This window comes from Nicotiana tabacum, chromosome 5 (genome assembly GCF_000715075.1).
Source record: "Nicotiana tabacum cultivar K326 chromosome 5, ASM71507v2, whole genome shotgun sequence".
NCBI lineage: Eukaryota > Viridiplantae > Streptophyta > Magnoliopsida > Solanales > Solanaceae > Nicotiana > Nicotiana tabacum.
In genome coordinates this window covers 44,558,732-44,571,637 of record NC_134084.1, presented here as the reverse complement: position 1 = coordinate 44,571,637, position 12,906 = coordinate 44,558,732, and the positions used below count along the sequence as shown (strand labels likewise).

At 37.0% G+C, this 12,906-nt stretch overlaps 1 protein-coding gene across 3 annotated transcripts; it reads left to right on the top strand.

Moving 5' to 3' along the window:
• The first annotated feature begins 3,750 nt into the window (after window positions 1–3,750).
• LOC107800795 (uncharacterized) lies at window positions 3,751–9,423 on the top strand. 3 transcript variants are annotated; one of them, XM_075253509.1, is made up of 9 exons: window positions 3,751–3,887; window positions 4,219–4,321; window positions 4,885–5,095; window positions 6,253–6,448; window positions 6,542–6,757; window positions 6,822–6,914; window positions 7,015–7,125; window positions 7,224–7,639; window positions 9,238–9,423. In XM_075253509.1, exons 5-7 carry the CDS (start codon window positions 6,605–6,607, stop codon window positions 7,117–7,119), a joined length of 351 nt encoding a protein of 116 aa, XP_075109610.1. In that variant the 5' UTR covers window positions 3,751–3,887; window positions 4,219–4,321; window positions 4,885–5,095; window positions 6,253–6,448; window positions 6,542–6,604; the 3' UTR covers window positions 7,120–7,125; window positions 7,224–7,639; window positions 9,238–9,423. The 3 variants fall into 3 exon arrangements, with proteins under 3 accessions (XP_075109610.1, XP_075109611.1, XP_075109612.1); XM_075253510.1 differs by lacking the exon at window positions 4,219–4,321 and having other exon boundaries at window positions 3,770–3,887; XM_075253511.1 differs by lacking the exons at window positions 3,751–3,887; window positions 4,219–4,321; window positions 4,885–5,095; window positions 6,253–6,448 and having other exon boundaries at window positions 6,619–6,757; window positions 9,235–9,423.
• Window positions 9,424–12,906: the final 3,483 nt, after the last annotated feature.

Here is a 12,906-nt window from a genome sequence, read left to right as displayed (position 1 = left end):
GGGTGGGGATAAGGTCTGCGTACACACTACCCTCCCCAGACCCCACTAAGTGGGATTATATTGGGTTGTTGTTGTTGTTGCACATTTCTTGATGTTATTTATGCTTCCTACCTTGCTTGGTACCATTTTATATATACTTGATGAGGAAGAATGAATTTTACGAATGATGATTTTGTGCTTATAAGGAAGAGTCATTTAGGCACGAAGTGTGTTTTCGTACTTTTTGATATTTTTATTATTATTGCACTAAGGATATTTTCGTGCTTGATGAGGAAATTTTATATATATATATATATATATATATATATATATATATATATATATATATATATATATATATATATATATATATATATATGCGCGCATGGAAGTTAACTTCATTAAATAATTCTATGCTAGTGAGGATGAGGGGTAAATGCATGAAAGGTGTTGCTGCGTTATTGATATGATATCTTTTACACATTTTTCTTATTTTGTGGATTTGTAGATTTGACTTTGTTATTTTTGTGGATATCGTTTTATTCTCTTGGATTTGAGTTGGAAAGATTTGGTTGTGATATTTGAGAAAATGATTGTTATTTTTTTAGTTAATTATTTTAATATTTTTCGTATTTATTCTTGTTTCTATATTGTTTTTTCTCTTGCTTATTAACCGCAGAGATTTATAGTAGGTATCTTGTCTTAGCCTCGTCAATTTATCGTTGAGGTTATGTTTAATACTTACGGAGTACATGGGGTCAGTTGTACTCATGCTATACTTATACACTTCTTGTGCATATCCAGGCATTGGTCCCAGATGATTCTCGAGAGGTGCTTAGCTTAGACATTTGGGAGACTCGAGATAGTGCTGCATATCCATTCGCAGATTCTACAGTCATCTTCATTATTCCTATTACTCATGTTTAATTGCATCAGACATTATCGTATTCCTTTTAGACTTTGTATTTAGTATTCATTAAAGCTCATGCACCCAGTCGCTAGTCTTGGGGAGTTATTTAGACAAATGTGCTGGTTTTACACTTATTATGTGATTTCAGAACTTTTACTCTTTATTTAAGATGTTATAAATATTTAGATTTGACTTTTTAATTACTATTAAGTGTTTTCTTTCCTAGCAAGTGGAGTTAGGAACCATCACAACCCCTTGATTGGTATTTGGGATCCTGACAGTTAAAATCTATTACAAACATAAATATAGAATGTTCATCCTCAACCTCAAATATGATATTTTTCCCAAAACACCTTAAATCTTCTCCAAATTTCCTAAAATATGAGAAAAGAACCCCAACAAATATAAAAAATACCCAATTGAAGTAAATCACTCCTTCGCAAACCTCCAATTTTTTCAAGCTTGAAGCTCAAACTTCAACAATAGCTGTCAATAGAGTATTTTAATTTTCTTTCAACTTAGAAGGGGGAATTAGTAATTTCTTTTAAGCATTGAAAATCTTTTGAGGAGTCTAAATCTCAAATTTTACGGAGTTTGGACTTTGGACAAGATTTATGATAGTTTTGAATGAAATTTCATATTTGAGTATGATCGATGAACATTTTTTGTGAGCCGAAGGTTTATCAGAAATAGCCTCTCTGTCCCATCAAGGTAGGGGTAAGGTCTTCATCCACATTACCTTCCCCGGACCCCACTTTGTGAGATTTTACTAGGTCGTTGTTGTTGTTGCTCACGATGAACACTTTAGATTTACATGTCTATAATAGATTTTAATTGAGTCTATACTAAACTATCTGTATTTGACATAAGAAATAAATTATTTTTTGCAAATCAAATCGCTTGACTGACTGCATAGTGGCTAATATATATATAGACGCTCAAAAACAAATTACAATATCCAAGTCCTTACAAAATGAAATGAGGTAATACAAACATGTAACGCTAACTTATAATCTTAGGTGCAAAAGTAATTAAATAAACATATAACCAGATTTTGAAGGACAAATGTGCAACTGCATTCACCAGCTTCCCAAGGACATGAGAAATAATTTTGATTTATTTGCTAGGTTTTAAGTTTTTCCCATAAGTTTTTAAAAATTTAGAAAGGCCCTCGATCATACTTAAACTTGTCCTGGGATTTTCTTTTGCTGAAAATTGTGTACGGGTAAAATAAAGGGTAACGTCTATCTCGATTTTCCAGTAAGAAAAGGGAGGAGGGGCACAGATGCACATCGAGGTTAAGGACCCTTCGTATCGAGATCCGGGGAAAATGAACGATGTGCTCGTCATCGGGTATGGTAAAATGACATACTCTGGGCTAAGAATGAGTTCTAAGACAACGAGAAACACGGTAAACGGTTATGCATGACGGATAGAGGACCGTGATATTCGCACCCAACCGAATATCATGATGCGGATCTCGCTCGATGTCGATTATGGATCAGTAATTACCGGGAAGGAAAGATTTTTATATTTTTTAGATTTGTATTAGGGATAAAACTCTCGTACTATATAAATGGAAAATTTTTCTTTAGTAAAAGACATTGTAACATGCAAATCAAAGCGATAAAAGCTTGCTTTATATCTTTTTTGCTACTGTTAATGTTCTTGTTCACTTATTATGTTCTTCATTCACGATTGGTCTTGAACCGAGGGTCCAGTCGAGTTCGAGATCACTGTTCAATCTTCGTTCTAGCTTGATCATAATTGCAACTGGTTTGAACATTTACTTCATTTCTAACTCATTTATTTGATATTCTTAATTGCTCGTACTAGATTAAATCGTTACTCAATTTTGGGATAAATAGTTTGGCGCCCACCGTTGGGCTAAGGATAATAGTGGTAATTTGATACAAATCTCCATAGTTGTTTATCTTGAAAATGGTAATTACAATTAAATTTGATTTTGTGGTTCTAAAAATACGTGATCTATTTTTATGCTAGTTGTTTAGGTAATAGATGTGAAGTAAGAGATTAGGAAACGAGATAAGATCTTGTAGATAGTATAGCGACCAAACCAAAGGGCTGGAAATCGGGGCCCCGATATAACTATGTACAAGATCTTATCTCGTCAAGGTTGCTTATTCGGGGCCTCAAGGTCGAGTCTGATGTCCTGCCGAGGGTAGATGACGGATAACTAATAGTTATGATAAAATCAATGACGCCTCTTTATGGCTAATAATAAGCAATAAATGAAGAACAAAAAATAGAACACAATGAATATAAGCAATAAATGCAAGTAATGAGATCAAAAGAACATGTTAGAGAGCAGAGAGAATGTTCTTGTGTATTTAATATTGAGCATATCCCTACAAAATGACAAGGATCCCTTTTATATATGAGGGAGAATCCCAGCATAGTGCAAATACATTTATTACAAAGATATGTGGTTGGTATAGCCATTTAATGACATGATACGGGCTTGGAGTAGCCCAATAGGCTTTGTCAACTTTAGTCACATGCCTTGGGAATCTCATATTGACTTACCGAGGCCACCATTATACACTGCCTCGAGGTCGGTCGCTGCTCACTACAAGAAATTGGATTATTAGTGGCAACATATAGCAACGACCTTACAGGTTGCTACAGTAGCTATATTATTAGCAGCGACTTAGTTTAGGTCGCCTCTAATGTGGCTGAAATTTTTAGTCCCGCGCAAAATAGAATTTTGACTCCAATTGTTTGTGGCGACTTTAAAGTCGCCGCTAAAACTCTCTTGCAGCGACTAGGTCGCTCCTGTATCCTAGATTTTCACTTTTAAAAAAATAAAAAAATAAAATTAAAATGTCCTCTTTACCTTTTCTGGAACAGAAGCCCACAAAGCAGAATAGAGTACAAGCTCTATGTAAAATTGGCACTCTCTCTCTGTACAAATCAGGTCTCCTCATCTAAAATTTCACCCAAATCAAAATCCCTCGAATCAAAATGTGAATCTCAGGTATGTTTAAATCCCTAATTTTTCGTTTTTTTTGGGAAAGAAGTTCCTCCATTTTAATATCGATTTCGTGAAGTTCCTCCGTTCAAATCCCTAATCCGACTTGAATAAAAGAAACGATTCTGTTCATAATCGATTTCACCTTTCCTTCTTCCATGTTACTATCCCATATCTAACTAAAACCCCATAAAGATTTATATAAGATATATTTACATTTGGGTATTTTCTTATAATGATTCTGTAAGACAAAATTTTTAATTATTTTTCCAGCAATTTCACTTTTGTCTTCTCAGATTTCATCTCGAATTTCTCTGAGTCATTTGATAATCTACAGGAATACCAAAAAAATCACATAGAAAGAATCATTTGAAGCGTATTTGGTGTTGTAATTTTCGATTCTTGGTCTTGACAGAATCTCAGCTTATCTCTTTTCTTGGGTAAGTTAAAATCTTCTTCTTGAGAGACGTTTTACATGTCGGCATTCTATTCAGTTTGAATTATTATATGAGCTTCGTAGGTTCTTTCAGTTATGTCCCCTGTCGCAACAGTCTGTGTAACTCCTTAAATTATTTATGGAATAGTACCTATATATGCTTTGAATATGACTTATTCTCTGTCCGATGTGTATAATTTGCATACTGTGGAAGCTTCATAGATTCTGTTCATATTCATTTTTGTCTGATCTTTACTACTCTTGAATAGAATAAAGCTACTTGGTAGACATGATGCTATATTCATTATACTGCTGTTTATCAGGCCTTGCTGATTTTTGTTATTGTAAATACACTTCAAACGAACTATAGTTTTTATATACGTTCCACTATATTTTGGTTGCTAGTCCCTGATCTTATAATATCTGAATATAAAATTAATGAGGATATGGTAGTGCCAAAGGCACTTGAAACTTATTAAGCTTTAGATACTTTTTTAAGATGTGATTTCTTCCCCCTAATTTTCCATTCTTCTTCTGAGTAACCATTTCGTGCACTTTGAAATGTAGTCTATCACATCACTACTGGCTATAAGCATCGTCTCCCCTCTTTTTTGGACAATGCCTGCTGAAGTTCACATGCTCCTTCGACGTTTTGCTTTTACTGAATCCTAACATCAGAAGAAGAGGAGCTTCATGGTTGACGAATACATTCTGTCACAAAGATCACCTATTGTCTGATTCAATTCACAAGGTCATTTCCCTCGGGAAGGAATAAAAGGTGAACTGTCTACAGGAAATTGCCTAGCAAATTCCATCTTTGTGATAATATTGAGTGCTACTTGTACATATCTTACCCTTTTTGCATCAAAATATATGTTACCTCTGTTTGTGCATTCTTGTACATATCTTACCCGTTTGGCCATCAGCTCCATGGTAGCAGTTTATTAAATGTCTTTCTTGAATACTTAAAGCTTCTTATTTCGTAGTCTCTGTTATATTTTGTAGTGTCTGTTATCTATAGTCTCATTTTCATCAACAATATGTAATCTCATGCTCACAGAAGGTATAGTCTCATGCTCACAGAAGCACTACAGGTTAAAACGATTGAATTGAACTAAAAGTAAGATTCATGACACTTTGAGTCTAGTTGGGTAAGATATGTCACATCTATTTATCATTATGGTGTTTATATTATATGGTAGTGTATAAATTCTGTTTATCATCAGGGAGGCAGCTTATTTCTAGTTGTTATGGTAAGCAATTTGTATGGTTCAAGCAGGTACAATGTATTTACTTTGCCTGGCCTTTGTTTGAATGATATACATTGGTTGGATTTGTAGGTTTAATGATTTTAGTTGTTAATTTTGTTGTTTTTTTTTCTTGAATTTGTAACCCATCGCGTGCTTCTTCCTTGTCGTGTTCAGTTTGTACCCCATAGCGTGCTTCTTCCTTGTCGTGTTCGAGATTTAAAGGAATAGTATGAATATGACTGAATATTGTTAATTCCCTAAAGACTTGACAGTGATCAAAGAAGCAGAAGATCACAAGAAATGCTTTTTCCTCGTAATTTCTCTGCCCGTTTAACTATCTTCTGATCTTGTCTAGCGAAAGAAAATTTGTTATATGATTTCTGGATACTGTTTGTTGAAGTTGTCAATCTTGCATATTACCCGGCAGAAACTTAATCAACACATTACTAAGGTCATGTATTTTTGTAGTTTCATAGAGTGGTACGTACCCTGGTTTGAGCTTGTTCTTCATTGCACACAATTCGTATAAGTAATTCTGGAATAGACTGCTTCCTTCTTGTTTGAATAATGTGTTTTTGTGACTGCTTGTCTGAATACCCCTGGTATATGTTAATTATTATATATATTTTGATTATTATAATCCTTCCCCTTTTAATTAGTAAATTAATTTATTTTTTTAATATAGATATGATGGATAAAAGTTGGTTGAATATTAGGAATAGAATCGACCAACGATATAGAGATGGAGTAGACAACTTTCTTAATTGGGCATTCAGTCATCCAACTGTGGTTTGATCATGAGGAGCACTATCTCGTTCCAAGTTGGAAATTGGCAGAAAATAGTTCTGAAACATGGAGAAGTAATGTAGTTAAAGGTCAAGGTAATAAACTACTTTCAATATTTTATTGACTTTAAGTTGCAAGGTTTATTTATGTGGTTAGGATATTGAATATAATGTTACATTTATTGTCAGGATAAATTTGAAGTTTTCAGCGGGTTGCGAGAGCATAGGTTTCAGGCCTTTGTAATTAGCACTATGCAAAGGCTTTTTAGAGCATGGAAAGCTCGACTCAGCATTCTGTACTCTAAGTACAGTACTAATGAAGAAAGATTGTCTCATCGACCTGAAGATGTTGAGTTTGAGGACTGGAAATACCTAATACAATATTTTGGAAGTCCAGAATTTAAGGTATTAACTTAATACCTGAAGATTGTCTCTTTGAATGACGATTTATTAATCTGTTTACTTACAGGTTGTAAGTGAGAGGAACAAAAGAAATAGAGAAAAGCAAATAACTAAGCATACTTGTGGTACAAAGTCTTTTGCAGAAGTAGAGGAATCTATGGTAAAAATATATTTAGTCCCCTACTATCACATATGCTTCTTTGTTATTTACATATTTATATATTTGCTTAAATATTTTTTTTTCCGTAACTATATTGTAGACAAATCCTATTACTGGAGAATTGGACACACAAGTTTGGGAGATCCAACATACACACAAGGATGATAGAGGCGAACTGGTGTGGTTGGATTCACCATCCCAATAAATTTATGTAATTATCTAAAAACACTTATAAAGTTCTCTGTTTCTGTAAGTTTCATTTAATATGTTTTATTATGTTTTGATTTAAATGATTATGCATAAATGCAGGGTCAACTCCAGGAAGTTGTCGCTCAGCAACAATCTGAGGATATCGAGCATCCCATGACTAGAGATGAGATTTTATCCTCCATTGTTGGTGAGAGAACATGCTATGTTCGTGGAAAAGGAGTAACATTCAGCAGGCAAACATAGAGGCCAGCGTGTCTTCTGCTATTGGTATTGTGCGTCAAGAGATGCAAGCCGAGATGGATAGGAAGTTGCAAGAAGAACGTGAACAAACGGCTGCTGAGTTGCGAAGAAATATGGAAATTGAGTTGGAAAGGAAGTTGGCAGAGGAGCGTCAACACGCAAATGAGGAGCGTCAACACGCAAATGCAGAAACAGACAAGAGGATCTCTCTAGAAGTGGAGAAGAAGATGCATGAACAATTTGCTAGTTTCTTGACCAGAATGCAACAACAACAGGTACTTGCTCCGCTCCTTCTTAACAAATCATGGATGCTTTACTTATTTCTTTCTATGCTTTAATTAAAACCTTTCTAATATAAATAAAACTTATTTATTTCTTGATTAGATTAAATAATACTTATTTATTTTTAACATAAATAATACTTATAATGAAGTGTTTACTGCATATGCTTTTTCCATGCTATGGTGACCTTGGAGCTTGCACCAAGGACTTTTGGAAACAATTACAAGCACAAGGCTTTGAGTAGTTTATGAGAATCTATTCTCATGATCACTTTTAAGCACACAAAAGCAAATGATAGCTTATGCATTTGATATCATATCATATCAGAGAGCTTTAAATGTTTGAGCTTTTTGTTCCTAATTCTAAATGATTATGCATTTGATATCATATCATATCAGAGAGCTTTAAATGTTTGAGCTTTTTGTTCCTAATTCTAAATGATGCCATTATCATTTTGAGCTGTGAGAATTTAGTTCTAAGTCAAGAGCTTGTTCTCCTACTGTGTAGCAAAAATCATCTGAAGAAACTACAACAAGCCCTTGTGTTTCTTTGGATTTGAATATCTCCATTGATTATGATCAAGAAAGAGATGAAGATTTGTCCAATATTGTGCTGCTTCATAGTGTTGACAGATGTATTTTTTTCCAAAATTCATGAGCTGTAGAAGAATAGAATCTAGCTAGCTATTATTATGTGATGAGATGATTTTCTTTATTAATTTCTTCACTTTTACTTTGTTGTTTCTTGTCTTTCAAATAGGAGGTCATATATAGGTATACAGTAACTATAAAGATATCTAGTAACGAAAAAATGTCTTGCAAGTTAGTGGTTATATGTGCTTCAAACTGATAAAACTTAACCCCTACCTTATATTATTTTTGGCAAAGTTTGATGGCCGTGGAGTCTAGATACTTAGCTTCAGTTGGGCAATACCTATTACTGGTCAACTAATATTATTATCAATTTTGGATTTTGTATGAAGTTTGCTTGACAGTGTTGCTGGTATATCATAGTTGGGTTTCTGTTTGCTTATTGATCTCAGATATGAGGATTCTTATGGTTTATAGATTGTGTATAGTGTGTTCTGCTTATCACTGGTTAAAGAGTTCAGAGCAAGAAAGGCTACTTTGTCCTAGCAGCTGCAAACAAATAACTGCATTAGGGTGGTTTGATATTGTTGTTAATACTTACTGTCTTCACTTTCCGTCATCCTTTCTTTAGCCGAGGGTCTATCGGAAATAGCTCCTCTTCTTCCAGGGCAGGGGTAAGGTTGCGTACATCTTACCCTCCCAAACCCCACTTGTGGGAAATTACTGGGTTTGTTGTTGTTGTTGTTGTTGTATTCAACAGCCAAATTTCTCTCGTTAAATACGAACTGTTGGAACTATCCTTGAAGGGTGTCTCTCTTGGCCCTTGCTAATTGTGTCCTCTAGACAACTTTTGCAATTGTTAACTTGCTTTTTAGTACACAAACTTTGGTCGCAATTTCCGGCTTTCCTTTGATATAGATTGAAAATTCTTAGAATTTTGATAGTAGTTGGATATAACAAATCTCATTATGTTCCTTATATATATTCCTTTTGTCTAGCAGGGACAAGACACTTAAACAGTGGTTCAAGGATGGTGTCGAGCAAGGAGCAGTTACAAGACACTTAATATTTTATCTTTTTTGGGATATGTATATGTGTACAATTACAATGCACAATGAAGTGTCAGGTAATATATATGTAATTGACTTTTTAGTAATGATAATATTTATAATATTCGGCTTGAGAAATTCTGTTGGTGTTTGTTAAGCATTATTGGTTGCTTTAATATTGATAGTCAATTGATATGAATATCTCTATATGAAATTTTAGAGAATTAGGTTCCTACTGGCATGGAAATGTATATAATTTTGATCGATATAAATTCTGAGAAAATAACTTTTATTGGCGACATAGTTTTGTCAAAAAATTAGTATATGTTGCAATATATAAGTTGCCATAGAAGGTCAATTTCTTTTGTTGTCTTTCATGGTCAAAACTTTTGTGACCACTTTAGTCGCTACTAAATGACATTTATAGTTGTAACATAATCTTGCCACTAAATATAAATATTTTTTGTGGCAATTTTAGTCGCTACTAAAGAACATTTATAGTGGCGACATAATCTTGCTACTGAACATAAATATATTTTGTGGCGACCGTAGTCGTTTAGTCCCCACGATAAGGGTGATTTCTTGTAGTGGCTTACACTACCTCGAAGTTGATCACTGAGAACCCTCGAAACGCCTTGATGGTCGTAAAATCGTACCGTCGATTTCTGCAGTATACAGATAGTCCCCGTGTTTCCTAGAATGAAGTGATAGGAAACGATTTCGAACTCCCACTCCTTAGGCACTGTTATCATGATGTCAGCCTATTAGAGCATTAAATGCCATAACTCAAAAGCCGCGCGAGGGTCGCTATCAACACGCCTATCGAGAACCCATGAACCATTATCAGTCCATCCTTTCCGCTGCACGTATGGCCTCTAAAAACACCTCAATCGTTTAATAATTCACACTTTTACAACATCTTCAAGCTTTCAGAGCCAAGGGCATCCCTTTTCCCATTCTTCCTTCTTTCGTTCTCGATTCCTTACTTACTTTCTCAGAAAGGCCTTTCCACCACCATGGATAGGACCTCTAAAACAGTGCCTTGAAAAGAGGATGTTGCCTCTTCGTCTCGAACATCCAAAGACAAACCCAAAGTGATATCGACTGTTGAACAGTGTACCTCTACCGAGTTCAACATGGTGAATGACTTTTCCGTCGAGAGATCCTCATCTACATCGGGCTGATGCGAGCACGTGTTCCAGTATATTAGCATTGTAAAGGATGTAGACAAAGTGCAGGCGGACTACCGATGGGGGAAGAACGTGCTGGTTGAGATCCCCAGCCCTAATGAGAGCATAACGGACCATAAGGTCAGTTTCCTTCATGTATATACATACCCGTTCAATTTAGGCCATGTCGACTCCTCGAACCATTCTTCTCTAGCAATAGATCTGGTTATTCTTGACTTCTATCATGAATACCGGGTGACTCTTGGCCAAATTTATCCCTCTTTCTGGAGGATAGTCTACATGCTCCGTTATTTCTCCAACAAGGTCGTGGGTATGACCTTTAACCTTGACCATTTGATTAGATTGTATAGCCCTTGACTTTATCAAGGTTTGATCAAGCTTCAACCTCGATCCACGAAGCCGTTTTTCTCGAGCATTGATGAGAACAAGGACCGAGGGTGGATGAGCAGGTTTGTCCGAGTGAGAACCTCGGACATCATCTCGTCCGAAAAGATGCCATTCCCGGAGGAGTGGAATACGCAACGTAAGTGCCTCTCCCTCGAGCATGCTTTAATGCCTTTGTAGCTTCCTTCCAAAAAATGATCTCCCTTTCGTTTATGCAGTTACCGCTTGGTATCCTGAAGCGGTCCAGGATCTGTCGGAATGGATTAGGCAATTGGATTCTTCGTTCCCATTTCTCGAGCGGTCTTGGCCCGACTTGGCTAAAACGTGATGGCCGACCAAGAATCATGGTAAACTATTTGGTTGTCGCCTATAGCATGTTCCAATTTCTCTTTTTCATTGGCAAGTTTTGATTATTATGCCTGCGCAGGCGTTGGTGAGGGGGTGCTGATGAGACCGCCTCCCGACGGCGAGGAAGAGGCTTCGAAGCCTGATAAGGGCAAGAAGAGGAAGAAAAAGGCAGTTGCTGAGTCTCCTAAATCACACAGGCCTCGAGCTGCTGCCAGGACCTCGGCTTTAACTTTCTGAGCAAGTCCTAGTACTGGGGATGAAGACGACGATGATGATGAGTACCGTTTGGTACAAAGGACAAGGTCGGGCGAGGATGCCTTACAGGCGGCTGGGCCAAAGGCTGCTAAATCAGGAACGGTTGATTCAGGTCGATCCCCTGATGTGGAATTCCTCGTGGAGGACACGGGCACGGTTCCTGAGCCCCTGGCCGAACGTGGTGTAGTCCCTACCGAGGAGACCATTGCTGCTGGTTCTAAAAGGATCGGGCACGAAGCTTCTCGGGGATGGAATTTTCCCCTTGGTAATATCGACACCTTTGGTGGCCTTAATTTGGGTCCTCGATTCTCTCCCGGTGAATTTAGGGATGCTCTGGACCCAAAGGCTACCAACATGGGGGGTTCTCTCGAGGGGGGAGATGAGCTTGACAACTTCCTCGATGGCATTAGTGAAGACATTGATCTAGATGCTCCCAATGCTATCGAGGAGGCAGAGAGGCTCCACCTGCAGGTGATAACCTTTCCACGCATACCTTTAGTGCTTTAAGTGTTTCTCCCTATTTTTCTGATTCTTTGTGTTTTTGTAGTCCAAGAGAATGTATGATCACGCTATCTATAAGCTACTAGATGAGAATAGGAAGGAGGTCGAGGGTCTTGCCTCAAGGTTAAAGGAGTTGGAGACCTCTTCTGCCCGAAAGGAGGAGGAGCCGAGTGGGCTTCGGGCGAGGTTGGAAGGAGTGTGCGAGAAAAAGCTGGCCTTGCCAAGTAGGTAACTTGGCATTCATAAACTCGTTGGTCATTCTCATAATTCGATGCTTACTTACTTATCTTTTCCTTTGCAGATCGGGCAGAAGGATGCTCTTGCAGGGCGACTTTAGGATGAAGCTGCTGCTATGAATGCGGAGATCCTCGAGCTGAGTGGGCAAAATGAGGTTGTTAGCGGAAACATAAAAGAAAGAACACAAGATTTAACGCGATTCGGATCAAAATAATCCTACGTCCACCAGAAAACAGTTGCCTTTTTAATATTAACAAATGAAGGGGAGAGTTCCCAATTACACTTGAGAGAATTTCTCTCTTAACTCTCTACTCACTACAATGTGTTGTATTATTTTTGGGATGGTTTCTACAAATGAAGGAGTGCATCTATTTATAGAGGTAAAGACCTGCTCTTGATGTCATGGGTGACATCAAAGGAGGAAGCTTCCTCCTAGCATCCAAACCAACTCTTTCCACCAACTCTTCCAATTGGCATGCCATTGTTGACTAAACATAAACCAACACCTTCAATCTCCACCTTGGTTTGCGTTTCGAGTGTGCGTGTGAACAACTCTGGCCAAAACTTCTAAGCTTACTGGGCAACCCCGTTGTAAGAAACAAGAAGAATCAAACCATTGTTGAACATACCACCTCCACCTAACAACTGTTCTCTTCGGAGTTGCATCAGTTGATGCACACCCCCGCCAAGTCCTTGCAGTGTGCAA

Excerpts from the sequence above, each read along its gene's own strand:
- LOC107800795 (XM_075253509.1), top strand. The coding sequence starts at position 6,605 with ATGCAAAGGCTTTTTAGAGCATGGAAAGCTCGACTCAGCATTCTGTAC. Across the intron at positions 6,758-6,821 it reads TTGGAAGTCCAGAATTTAAG|GTTGTAAGTGAGAGGAACAA; the intron begins GTATTAACTTAA and ends GTTTACTTACAG. Across the intron at positions 6,915-7,014 it reads CAGAAGTAGAGGAATCTATG|ACAAATCCTATTACTGGAGA; the intron begins GTAAAAATATAT and ends ACTATATTGTAG.